This window comes from Ips typographus, linkage group LG9 (assembly GCF_016097725.1).
Source record: "Ips typographus isolate SLU linkage group LG9, UJ_Ityp_2.0, whole genome shotgun sequence".
NCBI lineage: Eukaryota > Metazoa > Arthropoda > Insecta > Coleoptera > Curculionidae > Ips > Ips typographus.
The window spans coordinates 4075715-4090073 of record NC_138430.1 but is presented as its reverse complement, the minus strand read 5'-3'; the positions used below and the strand labels follow the sequence as shown (position 1 = coordinate 4090073).

The following is a 14359-nucleotide window of genomic DNA, read 5'->3' as shown; positions in this document are numbered from 1 at the left end:
TTCCATTTTGACCAGTAAATTTATGGGTCTAATTGAAATTTGCACTGCACTTTTTATGCACCCCCTGTATAGTAGCGGCACTCACGAACTGTGAAACTTCCAGGGATGAAACTCATCCCTGAATCTGAAATTATTTTCGAACATTTTTGCTCTCTTTCAAACTTTCACAGTTATTTAGCAAAAACTAGTTTGATGCAAAAACTTTTCGAATCAGTTAAAATTTGAGCACCCTGTAACTTGGTTATTTTTGGGAGTGCAGGGAAGTTGTACCACTCAAATTAACCGTCTTGAGCTCCTCTATCCAATGGTGTCAAGCAAAAAATTCAATCTGAAAAATTACGTACAGGGTGACCAAAAACAGTCAATCACCATACTTTTCTGTAAACTTACGGTGCTGAGTTAAGGAGTTGATTAGGAACAAGTGGATTTTATTTTAAATGTGTCTTACAAAAGTTAATACAATCAAACATCTGACTGAACACAATCAACTACACCTTTTTCTTCTTCTTCATCAATAATGCTTATATCTCGTATGGATGGTCTGTGTGATTTACGGCGTTCTTGTTGCACTGCAGTTAATTTAGTTTTTGTCAGTAATCTGGGACCGGAAAGTGCAATTAGAATTGCTCCTGTTGGGGCGGTAATCATTATGGATAATATGCACACCATCATGATTTTTGTGGCATATTCAAATTGTTTAGATGTATGGTCGTCTGTTACTCCTAATATAACAGGTCCTAATGCAGCCTAAATACAATTTAAAATTAGTGTTTCTTCAAAACAAAAAAAAAACAGTTTACCAACCTGTACGGTTGCTTTAGCCATCAACGAAAAAGCTATGAACACTTTCTCCTTAGTGTTGTAGTTACATCCAATTGAAACTAAAACAGTGACTAGCATCCGTATGAGTAGAGCAGCAATTAAGATTCCAGTTCCCACATAAACAACATTGGAATCCAATTCGGAAAATTTGACTTGTGTACCGGTAATGCCAAACAAAATAGGTTCGAAAATCATCCAGAATATTTCGAAAGCGGTAGCTGCAGGATTGTCTTCAATGTCCCATCCCTGTTTGGACCAAAAGACTAGACAAGTGAAAGATGCTGCCACACAAGCCAAAGGACCAGCTCCTCCATATCCAATCAGTTTACTTCCAAATACTGTGACAGTACCTCCTACTAGTAGAAGAATTATTCGAAGTGGTACCTGAAAAGAATATGATTTTTAGAAGAGTTTATAGAACCAAAACCAAAGAATGTTGGTTTGTGTATGTCACTATATCACCTTTGGAACAGGTTTTTAAACAACGCTAAAAAATAATCAATTTTATGGAACTCTCTACAGATGTCAATGATGCAGAAAAGTAGTTAACTTACCAAAAACGGGTCGTATTTTTCTGGGGTATATTTGCAAATAATACCCCACAATGCACCAAAACCAAGACCTCCTAAAATTGACAGTGGTCCTTCCAAAATAAGGTGGAGCAAACCACTATCCGAATACATAACACTTTTAACAATGCCAAATATGGCCACTGAGATGGCATCATCAATTCCAGATATTGCAATTATCAGGGTTGGGATTCCTTTTGCTACTCCATAACCTTTTGCTCGTAATCTAGACAACACATCAGTTATCACTTAGCGCTATTTGGTGAATGTGTTGTTACACAATTACCTAACTAAACATGATACTACAACGGCTGGTGATACAGCAGCAACTATACTGCCAAGAAGAATACTGTAACTCCATGGTAACCCGAGGAATATATTGGATAATCCTGCGGTTAGTGCACCTTCCACAAACCAAGGAATAAGCCCAATCTTAACAACAGAGAATCTAAGGCGTTTCAATGCTTTTGGATCCAAGTCAAGCCCAGCTCTTATGAGGATCATTATTAAGGCAAGTTCTCTAAAAACAAAAATCTCAAAATTACGGTTAACCAACGGACAGAAAGACATTGATAATTGTATGCGCGAGACAAAGACAGAAAAAGTCCAAGCAGGCGAAAATTTTACTGCGATGTTGCCAAATGCCTGTATGAATTCGTCGACTAGATTATTTTCAAAATTTATTTTGTGAATGAAACATAGTAATGTCATTTATTTTAATAGTGTTTAGTTCGGTTTCTGCATACATTTGTATTAAATTATTTGTTCTCCATTTAGCAATCGAATTGCAGTAACTCTCTAATTTAGTAATTTTGATCTGTCAAAAACAAAAAAATCTAACATAACGTCAAAATGAAACTAAACAAACAGGAACAAGCACATCGATAACAATATTTATCCCTATTGTAAAGTTTTTGCCAAAAGATGAAAAATGTGACAAATTTGACATTCCAAGTGATTAATTTGACAACGTTGCTTGTGTCTTTTTTTGTACACCTTGTTTCATCACAAATTTGGACAAAATAAGTGTTTTCTGTCTTTGTCTTTCGCATGTGATATACGGTTTTCCTATGGATTTTCTTTTACCAATCTGGATGTCATTGTAAATTAATTTGATACCCTGTATACATACCTTAACACTTTATTGATTCCGGAAAAGTTATGGTTAATGTCTACAATTCCGGTGTTTTGAACTAGAACCCCAGTAAAAAGCATTCCAACTAAAGGTGGTAAGGTCAGCAGACTTATAAGCCATCCCCCAAAATGGGCCACAATTGCAAGTAGTATCAGCTGGTATAATATTCCATTAGGTGGGGCTGCTATGTCACCTACTATAGTATAGACGACACACCATGCAAACACTCCTAAAAAAATGTGTTTTTTTCGAAAATGTTAATTTAAAAATTACGTATTTACCTATTAAAGAAAATGCAAGAAACCTCGAAAACTGGCGATATGTGGGACAAAAAGGGTATGGACATATTTTGGGCCATATATTCGGCTGCCAAGATGGATTCACGTCTTTCGATCGGCATTTCAAACAAAACAGGTACCACCACGATCTACAGTAAACATTTCAATAGAAAAAGTGACAGTGTTATCCATTAATCAAACATAATATGGCAATTAATTTTGTAATATGTCATTTATATCACAATTATTATTTAAGATATAAGAAGCTCACTGAAAAAAAACAATATTATTTATTTTTTGTTGTTCTATTGTGTTTATAGTCTGAAAAATTAATTATTTTTTGTTTATTGTTGCTTGACGTGTAAATGGAATATTGTTGAATTAACCGATAATTGTAGATTATTTACTGTAACGGTGTAATGGACTCGAGGACAATTATTGCAACATAATTGTTTGGAGTTTTTTTTTTATATTAGTAAATATGAAAGATATTAACAAAACTCAAGTAGTAAATGTATGATTTAAAAATTGCATTAATTAATTTTTTGTTGTACATTAATTCAAATTATTGATAGACAAACATCCTCTACTAATAAAAGTATTAAAGCTAAATAGAAAAAATTCTTAGTCAATAATAGCAACGGGTTTAAAGAATATTTAGAGGTAAAGTTTTTTTTAAGCAACATCAGTTGAATTTATGAAACGTAAAAATACACAGTAAGTTGAATAATATCTCAAAAATAAATAATATAACAAAGTACCTGTCTTCCTCCTCACTTGAAAACCTCCTGGCTTGAGAATAATATCCTCTCGAAAAAACTGAGTTTCTCGAAAGAATCGATTCGGTCGCCGAATGTTTCTTTGCTTTCCCTAAATCACCCTCAGCCTTCTTATTACCTCCCCCATCTGTAAGAAATAGATGGTTGTGGTCCAAATACACTGTACAATCACACACATCGCCTTCACTTGGACTTTTCAAAATTTTGTTAAACTTTGAAGCCATTGCACGCTCCACAACAATTCTTTCGCAATTGCAGTGATTTGCATCGATTTGATCGAGAAAATTAGAATCGTGCTCTTATCGCATGAAATTAGTTTATTTCTTAAATAATAATTGGTTATTTATTGATATAATTAAGTTGGGATGAACTTTAAATAGGTAACATTTTGAATGTTAGATCGTGCAGAACTACTTAGCAAACAGAGTGTTACACGATTATACTTTTCATGGCAAGAACATTATCAGAAAGATGTCAAGAAGACAGTTTTCTTCAGTGGGACACCCTGTACGTAAAAATAATACCTTTGACTTATAATAGTCAATTATTACTACAGAATATCTTAAGCAGTTTTTTACCTACTCACCTATAAACACCAATGTGTCTATCTGTTCCCCACTACAACTCTTCTCCACATAAATACCACTGACCAGTTGTGCCAACTGTGCATGTTGTATGTTTAGATATTTGTTATTATGCATTTTATGATATAAGGTGGTAGAACTATGATAATGAACCACAAACCCAGGAGGCTAAATAGAAAAATTTCACTTGTTTTCAGTTAGAGAAAAATTGCGCTGCGCAGGATTGACAGTTAATAAATTATTTTTAAAAATAACGTTTACTATAAGTATAGTAAATAATGCCAGTCAAGTGATTTTTGTTTGCAAAATATAGATAAACTCCCCGTTTTGTGTTTTTTTAGAAATGCACTATGTAAGTTTACATCACAAATGTTATGGAGAACAATATCTACATTGATGAAATATCATGATGTTAATTTATGAATTTTGCTGTTTTTAGCATGAAATAAGCGTGTGGATGTCATATAGTTGTGCTTTCAGTTGCTCATTTCACAAATATTTAACTTAAAACCATTATGCAATGAAACACAATTTCAGATAGTATTTCGGAAATGGGAGAATTACGGTCCTGAAATTTGCTGTGTTGGTAGTAAATTAACCTTAAAATCCAGGAACGTATAGCATTTTTTCCAAAAACAACCTACTTCACTCAAATTGTAATCAATGCCATTAAAAATGAAGGAATATTCGTTATAATGCAATGAAACACAATTTCAGTCAGTATTTTCGAAATTTGGGGGTTACGGCATTGAAATTTGCTGTGTTGGCAGTAAATTAACCTCGAAATCCAGGAACGTATAGCATTTGTTCCAAAAACAACCTACTTTACTCAAATTGTCATCAATATCACCAAAAATGAAAGAATGTCATTTATAATGCAATGAAACACAGTTTCAGTCAGTACTTTCGAAATTTGGGCGTTACAGTTCTGAAATTTGTTGTGTAGCCAGTAACTTAACCTTAAAAACCAGGGAAGTATTGCATTTTTTCTATAAACAACCTGTACGTCAATTTGATGTAATTGTCAATTAATTGAAATTTGATTTACATTGACGGAGCAGCAAGAAACGTTTGAAGAAAATAATAAATATAGTTTCAGGACTTTAAGAAGACACTTCATCCATAAATCGCAATGGATAAATTATCATTGTATCCTCCTGTAGTATACAGAAGAATACAAATAAAATGAAAATGAATAGGATGTAGGAAAGTAGTTTATTATTGAATTTATTTATTATTAAGTAGGTAAGTAAAACGATCAATACTAATGAGATAAAACAATATTTGTAGGTTTATTACATACATTTTATACAATTCTTAAATAATAAATTAATTCAAAGTTCAATATGAACCAAGGTGGTATATCCTACGACTAATATCTCACTACTACACTACTTGATATTCTTTTTAAAATACGTAAATTTACAAGGATTTAAAATAGAATTTTTTATTGTCATAACAAGATTCTTGCAATGGTTATTGATATAAAAATAATACTTGTTGGCATTTATTGTTCTTAATACTTGACACAGTAATAAAAAATCATTAGTCTGACAAGTATTTAGATAAGTTTATAAAGCTTGATCACGTATCAATTGGTGTAATACTATTGCCCCCTAATTTGTAATTGTGATTATTAGTGTTTAGGTGAGTAATTTTTCGTTCTGGAGTGTCATTTACGCTGACACTTTCAATATCTTCCCGCTCTTCTTCCTCGTCTATTATGCTAATATCACGAATAGAAGGTCGATGTGATCTCCGCCACTCTTCTGGTACAATAGGAATATTGGTCTTCGTTAGTAGTTTAGAGCCAGTTAGTGAGATTAGTATTGCCCCAGTAGGGGCTGTAACCATTATAGACAAAATGCACACCATCATGACCTTCTTTGCATACTGATATTCCTCTGAATCTTCATCTTCTATTTCACTTAAAGCCACCGGGGCTAAAGCAGCCTGTTAAATAAGATGCGTGCATAACAGTTTTAAGGATTGAACAAAACATCTTACCTGCACAGTTGCTTTGGCCATCAAAGCAAACGCAATGAATATTTTTTCTTTCATATTGTAATTGCTGCGAACAGACACGAGGGCAGTTACCAGCATTCGAAGCAAAAAGGCGGCAACCAGAATACCAATTCCAACACCCACAACTGAACCGTCCAATTCTGAGAATTTCACTTGGGCTCCAGTGATACCAAACAAAATCGGTTCCATAATCATCCAGAATATTTCGAACGCAGTAGCTGCGGGATTTTCTTCTATTTCCCATCCCTGTCTCGACCAAACTACTAGGCAGGTAAAGGCGGCTGTTACACAAGCTAGAGGACCAGCACCACCATATCCTAGGAGTTCACTCCCAAAAATAGTTACTGTACCTCCGACTAGCAAGAGAAGTATTCTCAAAGGAATCTGAAATAGAGGTGATAAAAATATTATTTAGCATAAAAAAGCTATAAATATAAACATCATGCAAGACAGAATTTTGCATGAAGTTGGTTTTACATCTCAAGCGGTAACAGTTAGTGCCTCTTGTTAAAAACAAACACATGTGAGTAGCAAACAACGATCACACAATAAAATGGGCATGATTAAATAATTGTTGAGTGACTTACCATAAATGGATCATGTTTTTCAGGAGTGTAATTGCAGATTAACCCCCACAATATACCAAAACCTATTCCGGCCAGAATGGCAACTGGACCTTGTAGGATAAGTTGGGTGACGCCACTGTTGGAAAACATGACGCTTCTAATGATTCCAAAAATGGCAACTGACGTAGCATCGTCTATTCCTGCCACCGCAATAATAAGAGTGGGTATTCCTTTTGCCACTCCATATCCTTTAGCACGCAACCTAAGTAGTATTCCCAAATAAGTATGTTCACACAAGAAATCTATTTAGTTGAAAACGTTTAATTTGAACAAAACACTTAACACTTCTCACCTAAATAAGCATGGAACCACCACAGCAGGACTTACAGCACCAATAGCGCTCCCAAGTAGAATAGAATAATCCCAAGGAATGCTAAGAAGATATTTAGCAAGTACGGCTACTACAGCAGCTTCAACAAGCCAAGGAATCAACGCTATTTTAGGAACAGTAATTTTCATTCGTTTTAAGGCATGAGGATCCAAATCCAAGCCAGCTCGTATGAGAATAATCACCAACGCTAGTTCTCTACAATTAGTTTTTTTTTTTGATAATCATGCACTAAAGTTACCATTGTAAACTCACCTAAGTACTTTGTTGATTTCCGAAAAGCTTTCAGTGATATTTACAGCACCAACGTTTTGTAACAGAACACCAGTAAAGAGCATACCAATTAAGGCAGGAAGGGTGGTGAAGCTCATCAGCCAACCACCAATATGAGCTCCGATACTTAAAATTATTAACTGGAATAGTATGCCATCAGGTGGAGCTGCGTATTCTCCCACTAAGTAATAAAGTACGCACCATGCTACTAAACCTAGCAAAAAATTCATTTTTTACTTTTACTCTCGTGAAACGCGTGAAAGACTTACCTATTAATACTAAAGCTATTATTCTGGAAAATTGACGATATGTTGGACAGAATGGATAGGGACACAAGCTTCCCCAAAATGTAGGCTTCCAAGATGGATGAGTTTCTTCTGATCGACACTTACTGAATAGGGAATACCACCATGATGGGCTAAAAGTTATTATTTTACTTAAGATTTTTGTATCGTATAAGTATGTCAAAAAAAGGAAATATTTTGAATTGCCTCAATTAGAAGGCGTCTCCTAGTATGTCGTTATTATCAAATTCAGTGACTTCTCACTGTTCAATGATCAGATGATCTGAAGTTCCATAGACCTCTAAATGCTATTGAGAACCTTCTAAAAAGTGCCAGAGGCCTCTACTTGCTTTTAAATGGTCAAAGGCGTCTAGGACCGTTTTGAATGTGCCAAGAACGTTTAAATGCTACTGAGAACCTTTCTGGAAAGTTTCAGAGCACTCTACAACTGTCTTAAACTTTCTTAGGACCATTTTTAAAGTTCCATAAACCTCTAAGTGCTACTGACAACCTTCTAAAAAGTGCCAGTTTTGGCTGGCAATTGTGACGCAACAGTCAGAAGTCATTGAACAAACTATAGGTATACAGTAGAATTAAATGTAAAAAGCTTTTAATCCACTCTGTATAAACAAGCATAATTTTGTGGTTCAAGTCAAATTAATGGAAAACAATACCTGTTTTCTGCAGCTTCTTGTGAAATTTTCCTAGAATGGGTGGACGACTTGGAATACGCCGATGTTTTGGAATATATGGATTCAGTGGTGGAGTGTTTCTTAAACCTATTGTGTGTTTCCGAGTCTGGTTGTTTACTGCCATCTGAAAGGAGCAAATGTTTTGGATTTACAAAGACTGCACAACGACACACGTCTCCTTCACTAGGAGATTTTATCAGTCTATTTGTGCTGGAACTAGCGTACATGTTTTGAAACTACGTACTGTACTGACTGTTCTAGTGGAAGAATGAAAATGACCCAAAAACGTAAACAAGCAAACATAAAAAAAGGAAAAAATATAAATAAATAATCCAAATCACAGATATGATAGTTTAGTGTAGTAAAAGAATGCTAGAAGATACTTAAGTGATATTCAGAATATGTTTATTTATGAATCTTTCAATAAAATTTTTTAATACAGAGAGTGAAACAAATAAAAAGTTATCAAAGTTTGAATTGGACAAATTTGCCTGTAAAACCCATTTGAAGTCAGAAAATGACTGTTTTAGTACATTTTTCGAATCCTCATTAAATTTCCTATTCAATAATCTGACAAAATTACTACAAAATTTATTCAGTTAAACTGCCAGAAACACAGTATTTGTAATTTACTGGTAATTTACCCACCACTACTTTAAAGTAGTAATCGACCCTAATCTAAATGATGAGTGTAACCTAGTTTACTATTTGCACTTTCTCAAGTGACACTTTAAGGAAATTCCTAAAAATTTTGCTTTAAAAATTAAAAAAAAATTAAGGTGTAAGGTGTTTACTTATATTGATATCAGTGATTTACCCAAATTGAATGAATCAATAAATATTACCTTGAACCGATAATGTCAATATTTGTAACCTAAATCGGTGGAAAATTATTTAAAAATCATATACCTGAATTGTTTGCTGTTATTGTATCGCCTAAGTGCGTCTACAAAACATTAAGTGCAAAATCAATAATTATCGATATGGTAATAACTCTCTTCAGCAAGGTAAATAATATGACTTTGACACAGAAAGTAGTATTTTCAATTAGTTCTTACCAGTTCGAGCACTGTTTTCCAAAGCGTGGTGCAAAATGCTTTTTTTCCTTACTGGCCCTATTTCAGCATGATCAGCAGTTTGTCCTGAGATTTTTCGACTTCTTGCTGGGGATTCAAAGGCATGATTGTCGTATCCTCGTTCATGAGAATATGGATCCACTATACTAACCTAAAGTTAGATTAAAAACCATTTCATTGAGGTAACAACAAGTGAATTGTGATAATACTAGATAACATACAGACTAAGATGTCTGTATGTAAGTGGTATTCCTAATCGCACTCAATACTCTTATGGAAACTAGTATTACAAGCTTATCGATCACAATCAGGGTAAAGAAAACAATACCCATCATGGTGTAAGCTTAATCCAGAAATTAATCCTTTTAGGATGAACAAATACAGAGTTAATTGGATTAGTTTATAAATATTTAAACTTTCAAGTGTAAATCAAATCATGCATAACGTCACAAGTATGCAAAAGTTAATGACACTTGAAAATGATGGAATACAAGATTTAGACAAAAAAACTTTGATGGTCTGGAGTTATGGCTTTTATCATGATCTGAAATTAATCAAACTGTTTAAGTGGGTCGGTTTCGAGAATTTTATTACACCCAGAACAGCTTTAAAAAATTATTGTAAAAATATGTATGTAAGGTTGAAATCGTAAAAGTTAAAGCTTCAAATCTAGAATGTGTCTTTATTGTAAGATTCTTGTTACTTTCGTGGTTCTGAAGTAAATAAGTCTATTTTTTCTTTGGTTCTTTGGTTGCAAAGTCAATGTTCAAAAGATTTGTCTGAAAACTGATTTGCCAAACGAATTTTAGGTCACTAAATTAACTTTCATGGTTTTTAAGACAAATGTACTGGTATGCATAACCAAACCCTCAAATCTCAATTTTTCTAGGTACCATAAACTTTGTATTATCACCAAAAGTATCTAATTTTTCAATGCCTACTTACTTATATGTTTTCAATGCGCTTGATACCAATTAGCATGAAATAGACAAACAAAAAAGCGTGACTTACTTTTCTCACATTATGGTTTGTTGATACTTCCAATTGAGATCCGGGTGATGTGTTATTAGATGAGACGTTGTTTTGATCTTGGTCTCCAGACATTTTTCCTGTAACAAACATTATCAATTATTTAAACTAAAAGTAAAACTTTTTAACCAATTTTTAATTTAACTGTTTTTCTAAGCACTTATTGATACTAACATTTTCCTGAATCACGTACAAACGATAATTCGACTGCAATTTTCCGCTAACTTAACTCTCTAAGTGTTTCGAAATGTTGCGTGCATAAAATCACTTTTCACCCTAGAGAGTTTAATTGCGCCCTCGTGTATTGGAAGTATAAATTAGTAGTAGCTTTTTGTTATATAAACTTGTTGCAAAACGAGATGCACATAATAACGAATCAGCATAACTTTAGAAATAAGCAATTTTTAATAAAAGAAAACTTCTGTTGACCGAATTTTTTTTTAAGACTGTACTAGCCTATGTTGTCAAATCTACCTTAAAGTATTCACATTCTCCCTCAATTTGTACCAAAGATATAGTATACAGGGTGTGTAGTAATGTTTTTATTTTTCCAGTAATAGACTACTAGCATAGACTATTTCTTTAGTGCAGAGTGTAGATCATTTAGTATGTTCAAGAAAAATCAGATAAATATTCAAATGGGTTGAAAAACCCTTCTCTAAAACAGTTTTTTGAATAACAAGTAATGTATACCTAGTTATGTGAGGAAATATCTGTATATCTGTCTACTACTTCTGGTCACACCAAACAATTTTCGCCCATACTTTCTAATAAATACTTACATTCAGCAACTTTGAGGTATTATCCTCCGTAGTCTACACAACACTTAACTGCTGCATTCACCAACAATAATGGAAATACAAAACACTTTTAAAAAGTCACTTGGAGGGAACGTAATCTAATGAATTATTTGTTTTCATTGATGAAGCAAGAGTGTCATCCACCTGAACGAGGTACAAATTTTGAATAATCAATTTGACTTTATCGGTCTCCGTTTATATCACTCCAATGTGTTTTATAAGTAGCTTTGTTTTCATTACGTCATTTGGCTCTTAGTGGCGATCGAACTGTATCACGTTTTGCGAACCAGGACTGAGAACTGATAATATGAATAACAAATTATATTTTCATATAACCGAATATTACATTTTTTTGAATGTCAATGGAGTTTTGCTTACGAAACGAGTATGATGTAATGATAGTTATCAAAAATCACTTACCTAAACAAACTGACATAAAGCTACATAATTGAATTGAACAACCTGTAAAGTGTGTAAACTTGTGGTGTAGAAGAATGCAACTATTACTGCCAGTAGACCAAAACGTTAATTGCAGTGTGGTTGAAATATACAAGGTGACTTGAAAAACTGCTCCCAGTTTTCCATTTCTTAGATTTGGTTGAATGAGGAAAAACTACAACTTTATAACTCAAATCAACCCACGTGTCGTAGTTTTTTACACATTATCACAAATTTGCTATCATTTCAGTTTTTTATTCTACAATTAGTTTTATTTATACTACATTGATAACTGGATGCTCTCTCTTTTTTTCTGTAGTTGCTTGTAATGGTATATGGAGCTTTTAGATTATTTGTTATAGTGTGGTTTATGGTAAAGTTCAATTACACCGTCACGATAATTAAGTATTTATATTAGTACAATCATTTTCTAAGGTGATTACCGATAATTTTGCGTGAAATTATCTGATAACTGCATAATGTTTATTAATATTGTTTTTTTTGCCTTTTTCAATACAGTCTGTAGTCAGTCTGAAAACAGCTACCTACATTTTTGATTAACTGCATCATGTATTAGAATCAAGGCCCAAAATTGAATTTTCCATGATTATATAATTTTGGTGAATAGTGATTTGCCATCCCTCTACCTTAAATACAAATATTTTATTAACCCTCACTGTCACTGACTGAATGAACTTGAAACCAGCTCAGAAACACCAAAATGGTGTGTGTGGCTCCAAAACTGTCTTCTGATCCTTAAAAAAAGTCACTAGAATTTTTCAAATTGTTTTTTGCATCGCAGAAACACTCTAAATGTCCCCAGTGTCTTTCAAACTGTCTTCTGAGTCTTGAGTATATCAAACGGTTCTTGTAGATCAGAAACACCAAAATTGCAAAATGGCATTAGTGGATTCTGATACTTCAAAATGCCACCAGAAGTTTGAAAACTGTTTTCAGTTGCTTAGATTCTCAAGGTTAAGAGAAAAATTGATAAAGTTTTAAAACTTTTTTTAATGTAAAAGTGGTTTTTTACACTCAAAAGTTGTGGTAATTCAGAAAATTAGTGGGTATTGTGAGGTATTATTGGGAATAATTAGGAATTAGGGTACAAAATTTTACTAAGCGCTTTACCCCTCGAATTTCACAAACTACCCACTTGAGCTGAGGTTTACACAAATGGCTGCACATGTAGACTTAGTAGTACAACGTTGCCACCTTTGGTTCTTTTGCTAGATAAGGTTGAAATAAACACTGTTTAACAATTATAGACAATTATGTCCTGGTAACATTTTTGATAATAACTCTAAAAATCTTGACTTAAAATTACGTTGTGATGTTATCTTAATATGTAATCGAGTACCACTTCTAAGTCAATTAGCAAACCAAGATGTTACTTATAGCAAAAAAGTGATCAGTAAAAGTTTTATTTTTGTGTATTTACTACGTTTTCATAGCGTATTGTAATCAGCGTCCACTTTTTATCGAAAACGTCATCAGAACGTGAAGTCAATTTAAATAAAGTTTCTTGATCGATTCGCATTTTTGTGAGATCGGATTTCAAGTAGTTTGATTAGTATTCCCGCTTTGCCTAGACATTTTATAGCACTTCAGCTATAGACGTGTTCTAGAAGATTAATCTACTAAACTATACACTTGAAACGTGTTGTTTTCTGAAACTGCTAAAGTTTTAAATAGTAGTGACCACACTATTGGAAAAATTTACATTTTAATTATGTTAAACTTTAAAGCTGCAATGATCGTTTTTAAAAAGTGATGTAAATACATACCGTAAATATGAATATCCTTTACCCTTTATCAAAGCTGTTATCTTCAAAAACGAATTCAGATCATTATAACTAAAATAATGCACGAATAGAAAGACTTACACTGGGCAGTTACCCCAAAATGTCGTTTTATTTAACTCGTTTCATTTAAATTATGAAACTTCACCGGTATTAAAGATGGCTTTGTATAAATATTTTAAATACTCATTTATTGCTAGGACTATCCCACCATAAAAGTGATAAACATATTCAATCAGATTGAGCCTTAGGCTACTCAGACATCGCATAAAATATGACCAGCAATAAAATCGAAAAATCCTAGATTAGGGTTGTATATGGGATTGGAAGATTAGGATTGAAAAGCGTTTTGCTTTCAATATTTTCAACTCGTGATTTTCTGCGACTATCAGGCAACAAGACTACGTGCAACTATGGTACATTAAATAAATCACGAGACCCTGATAATCTACTTTGTCAATAAATATTTTAAAGAATATGTTAGTTTTAAACTGTTTCAGAAAACTCCTTAGTTTTTCCAAAAGATAAATTACGAATTAGGTGCTATAGATAATATTTTTGGATTGGATTGTAGGTCAATAAAATCTTAATCCAGGCGATTTTATTGTAAATGTTTATGGTATGAGTAAACTTAAAAAACAAAGATTGAAACCTTAAGAAGCTCTGTTCAAACAGGATAAAGCTAAATGATAACATTTAATTAGTTAATAATGATCGATTTATAATTGCCTTTTTTATAGCAAAGATTTGAAGCTTTTAATTGTTAAGAAATAAAATGTTACGTCATTTTAACGCTTTTTTCCTAAAATCATATATTAA

General features: G+C 33.1%; 2 protein-coding genes across 4 annotated transcripts; both read right to left on the bottom strand.

Moving 5' to 3' along the window:
• Positions 1 to 411: 411 nt before the first annotated feature.
• On the bottom strand, positions 412 to 4404 carry LOC145734208 (sodium/hydrogen exchanger 9B2-like). The gene is made up of 8 exons (XM_081987430.1): positions 4170 to 4404; positions 3566 to 3710; positions 2808 to 2953; positions 2524 to 2755; positions 1678 to 1911; positions 1377 to 1617; positions 805 to 1206; positions 412 to 747 (listed from the first exon to the last, which is right to left on the bottom strand). The coding sequence occupies exons 1-8, from the start codon at positions 4282 to 4284 to the stop codon at positions 463 to 465; spliced, it is 1800 nt and encodes a 599-aa protein (XP_081843556.1). The 5' UTR covers positions 4285 to 4404; the 3' UTR covers positions 412 to 462.
• Positions 4405 to 5431: 1027 nt separating this feature from the next.
• LOC145733600 (sodium/hydrogen exchanger 9B1-like) lies at positions 5432 to 13665 on the bottom strand. Of its 3 annotated transcripts, none has more exons than XM_081986500.1 (10): positions 13526 to 13665; positions 10483 to 10580; positions 9454 to 9622; positions 8378 to 8519; positions 7689 to 7837; positions 7402 to 7633; positions 7111 to 7344; positions 6780 to 7020; positions 6175 to 6576; positions 5432 to 6120 (listed from the first exon to the last, which is right to left on the bottom strand). In XM_081986500.1, exons 2-10 carry the CDS (start codon positions 10573 to 10575, stop codon positions 5752 to 5754), a joined length of 2031 nt encoding a protein of 676 aa, XP_081842626.1. In that variant the 5' UTR covers positions 10576 to 10580; positions 13526 to 13665; the 3' UTR covers positions 5432 to 5751. The 3 variants fall into 3 exon arrangements, with proteins under 3 accessions (XP_081842626.1, XP_081842624.1, XP_081842625.1); XM_081986498.1 differs by lacking the exon at positions 13526 to 13665 and adding an exon at positions 11721 to 11751; XM_081986499.1 differs by lacking the exon at positions 13526 to 13665 and adding an exon at positions 11283 to 11478.
• Between the last annotated feature and the right edge of the window lie 694 nt (positions 13666 to 14359).

What these genes read in the sequence shown, in the direction of transcription:
- LOC145734208 (XM_081987430.1), bottom strand. Translation starts at nt 4,284, where the DNA reads ATGCATAATAACAAATATCTAAACATACAACATGCACAGTTGGCACAA. An exon ending in TCTTGCATTTTCTTTAATAG is followed by an intron (nt 2,756 to 2,807) that starts GTAAATACGTAA and finishes ACATTTTTTTAG; the next exon opens with GAGTGTTTGCATGGTGTGTC. An exon ending in AAAAATACGACCCGTTTTTG is followed by an intron (nt 1,207 to 1,376) that starts GTAAGTTAACTA and finishes TATTCTTTTCAG; the next exon opens with GTACCACTTCGAATAATTCT.
- LOC145733600 (XM_081986498.1), bottom strand. An exon ending in CAAACCATAATGTGAGAAAA is followed by an intron (nt 9,623 to 10,482) that starts GTAAGTCACGCT and finishes ATCTAACTTTAG; the next exon opens with GTTAGTATAGTGGATCCATA. An exon ending in GAAATCAACAAAGTACTTAG is followed by an intron (nt 7,345 to 7,401) that starts GTGAGTTTACAA and finishes AACTAATTGTAG; the next exon opens with AGAACTAGCGTTGGTGATTA.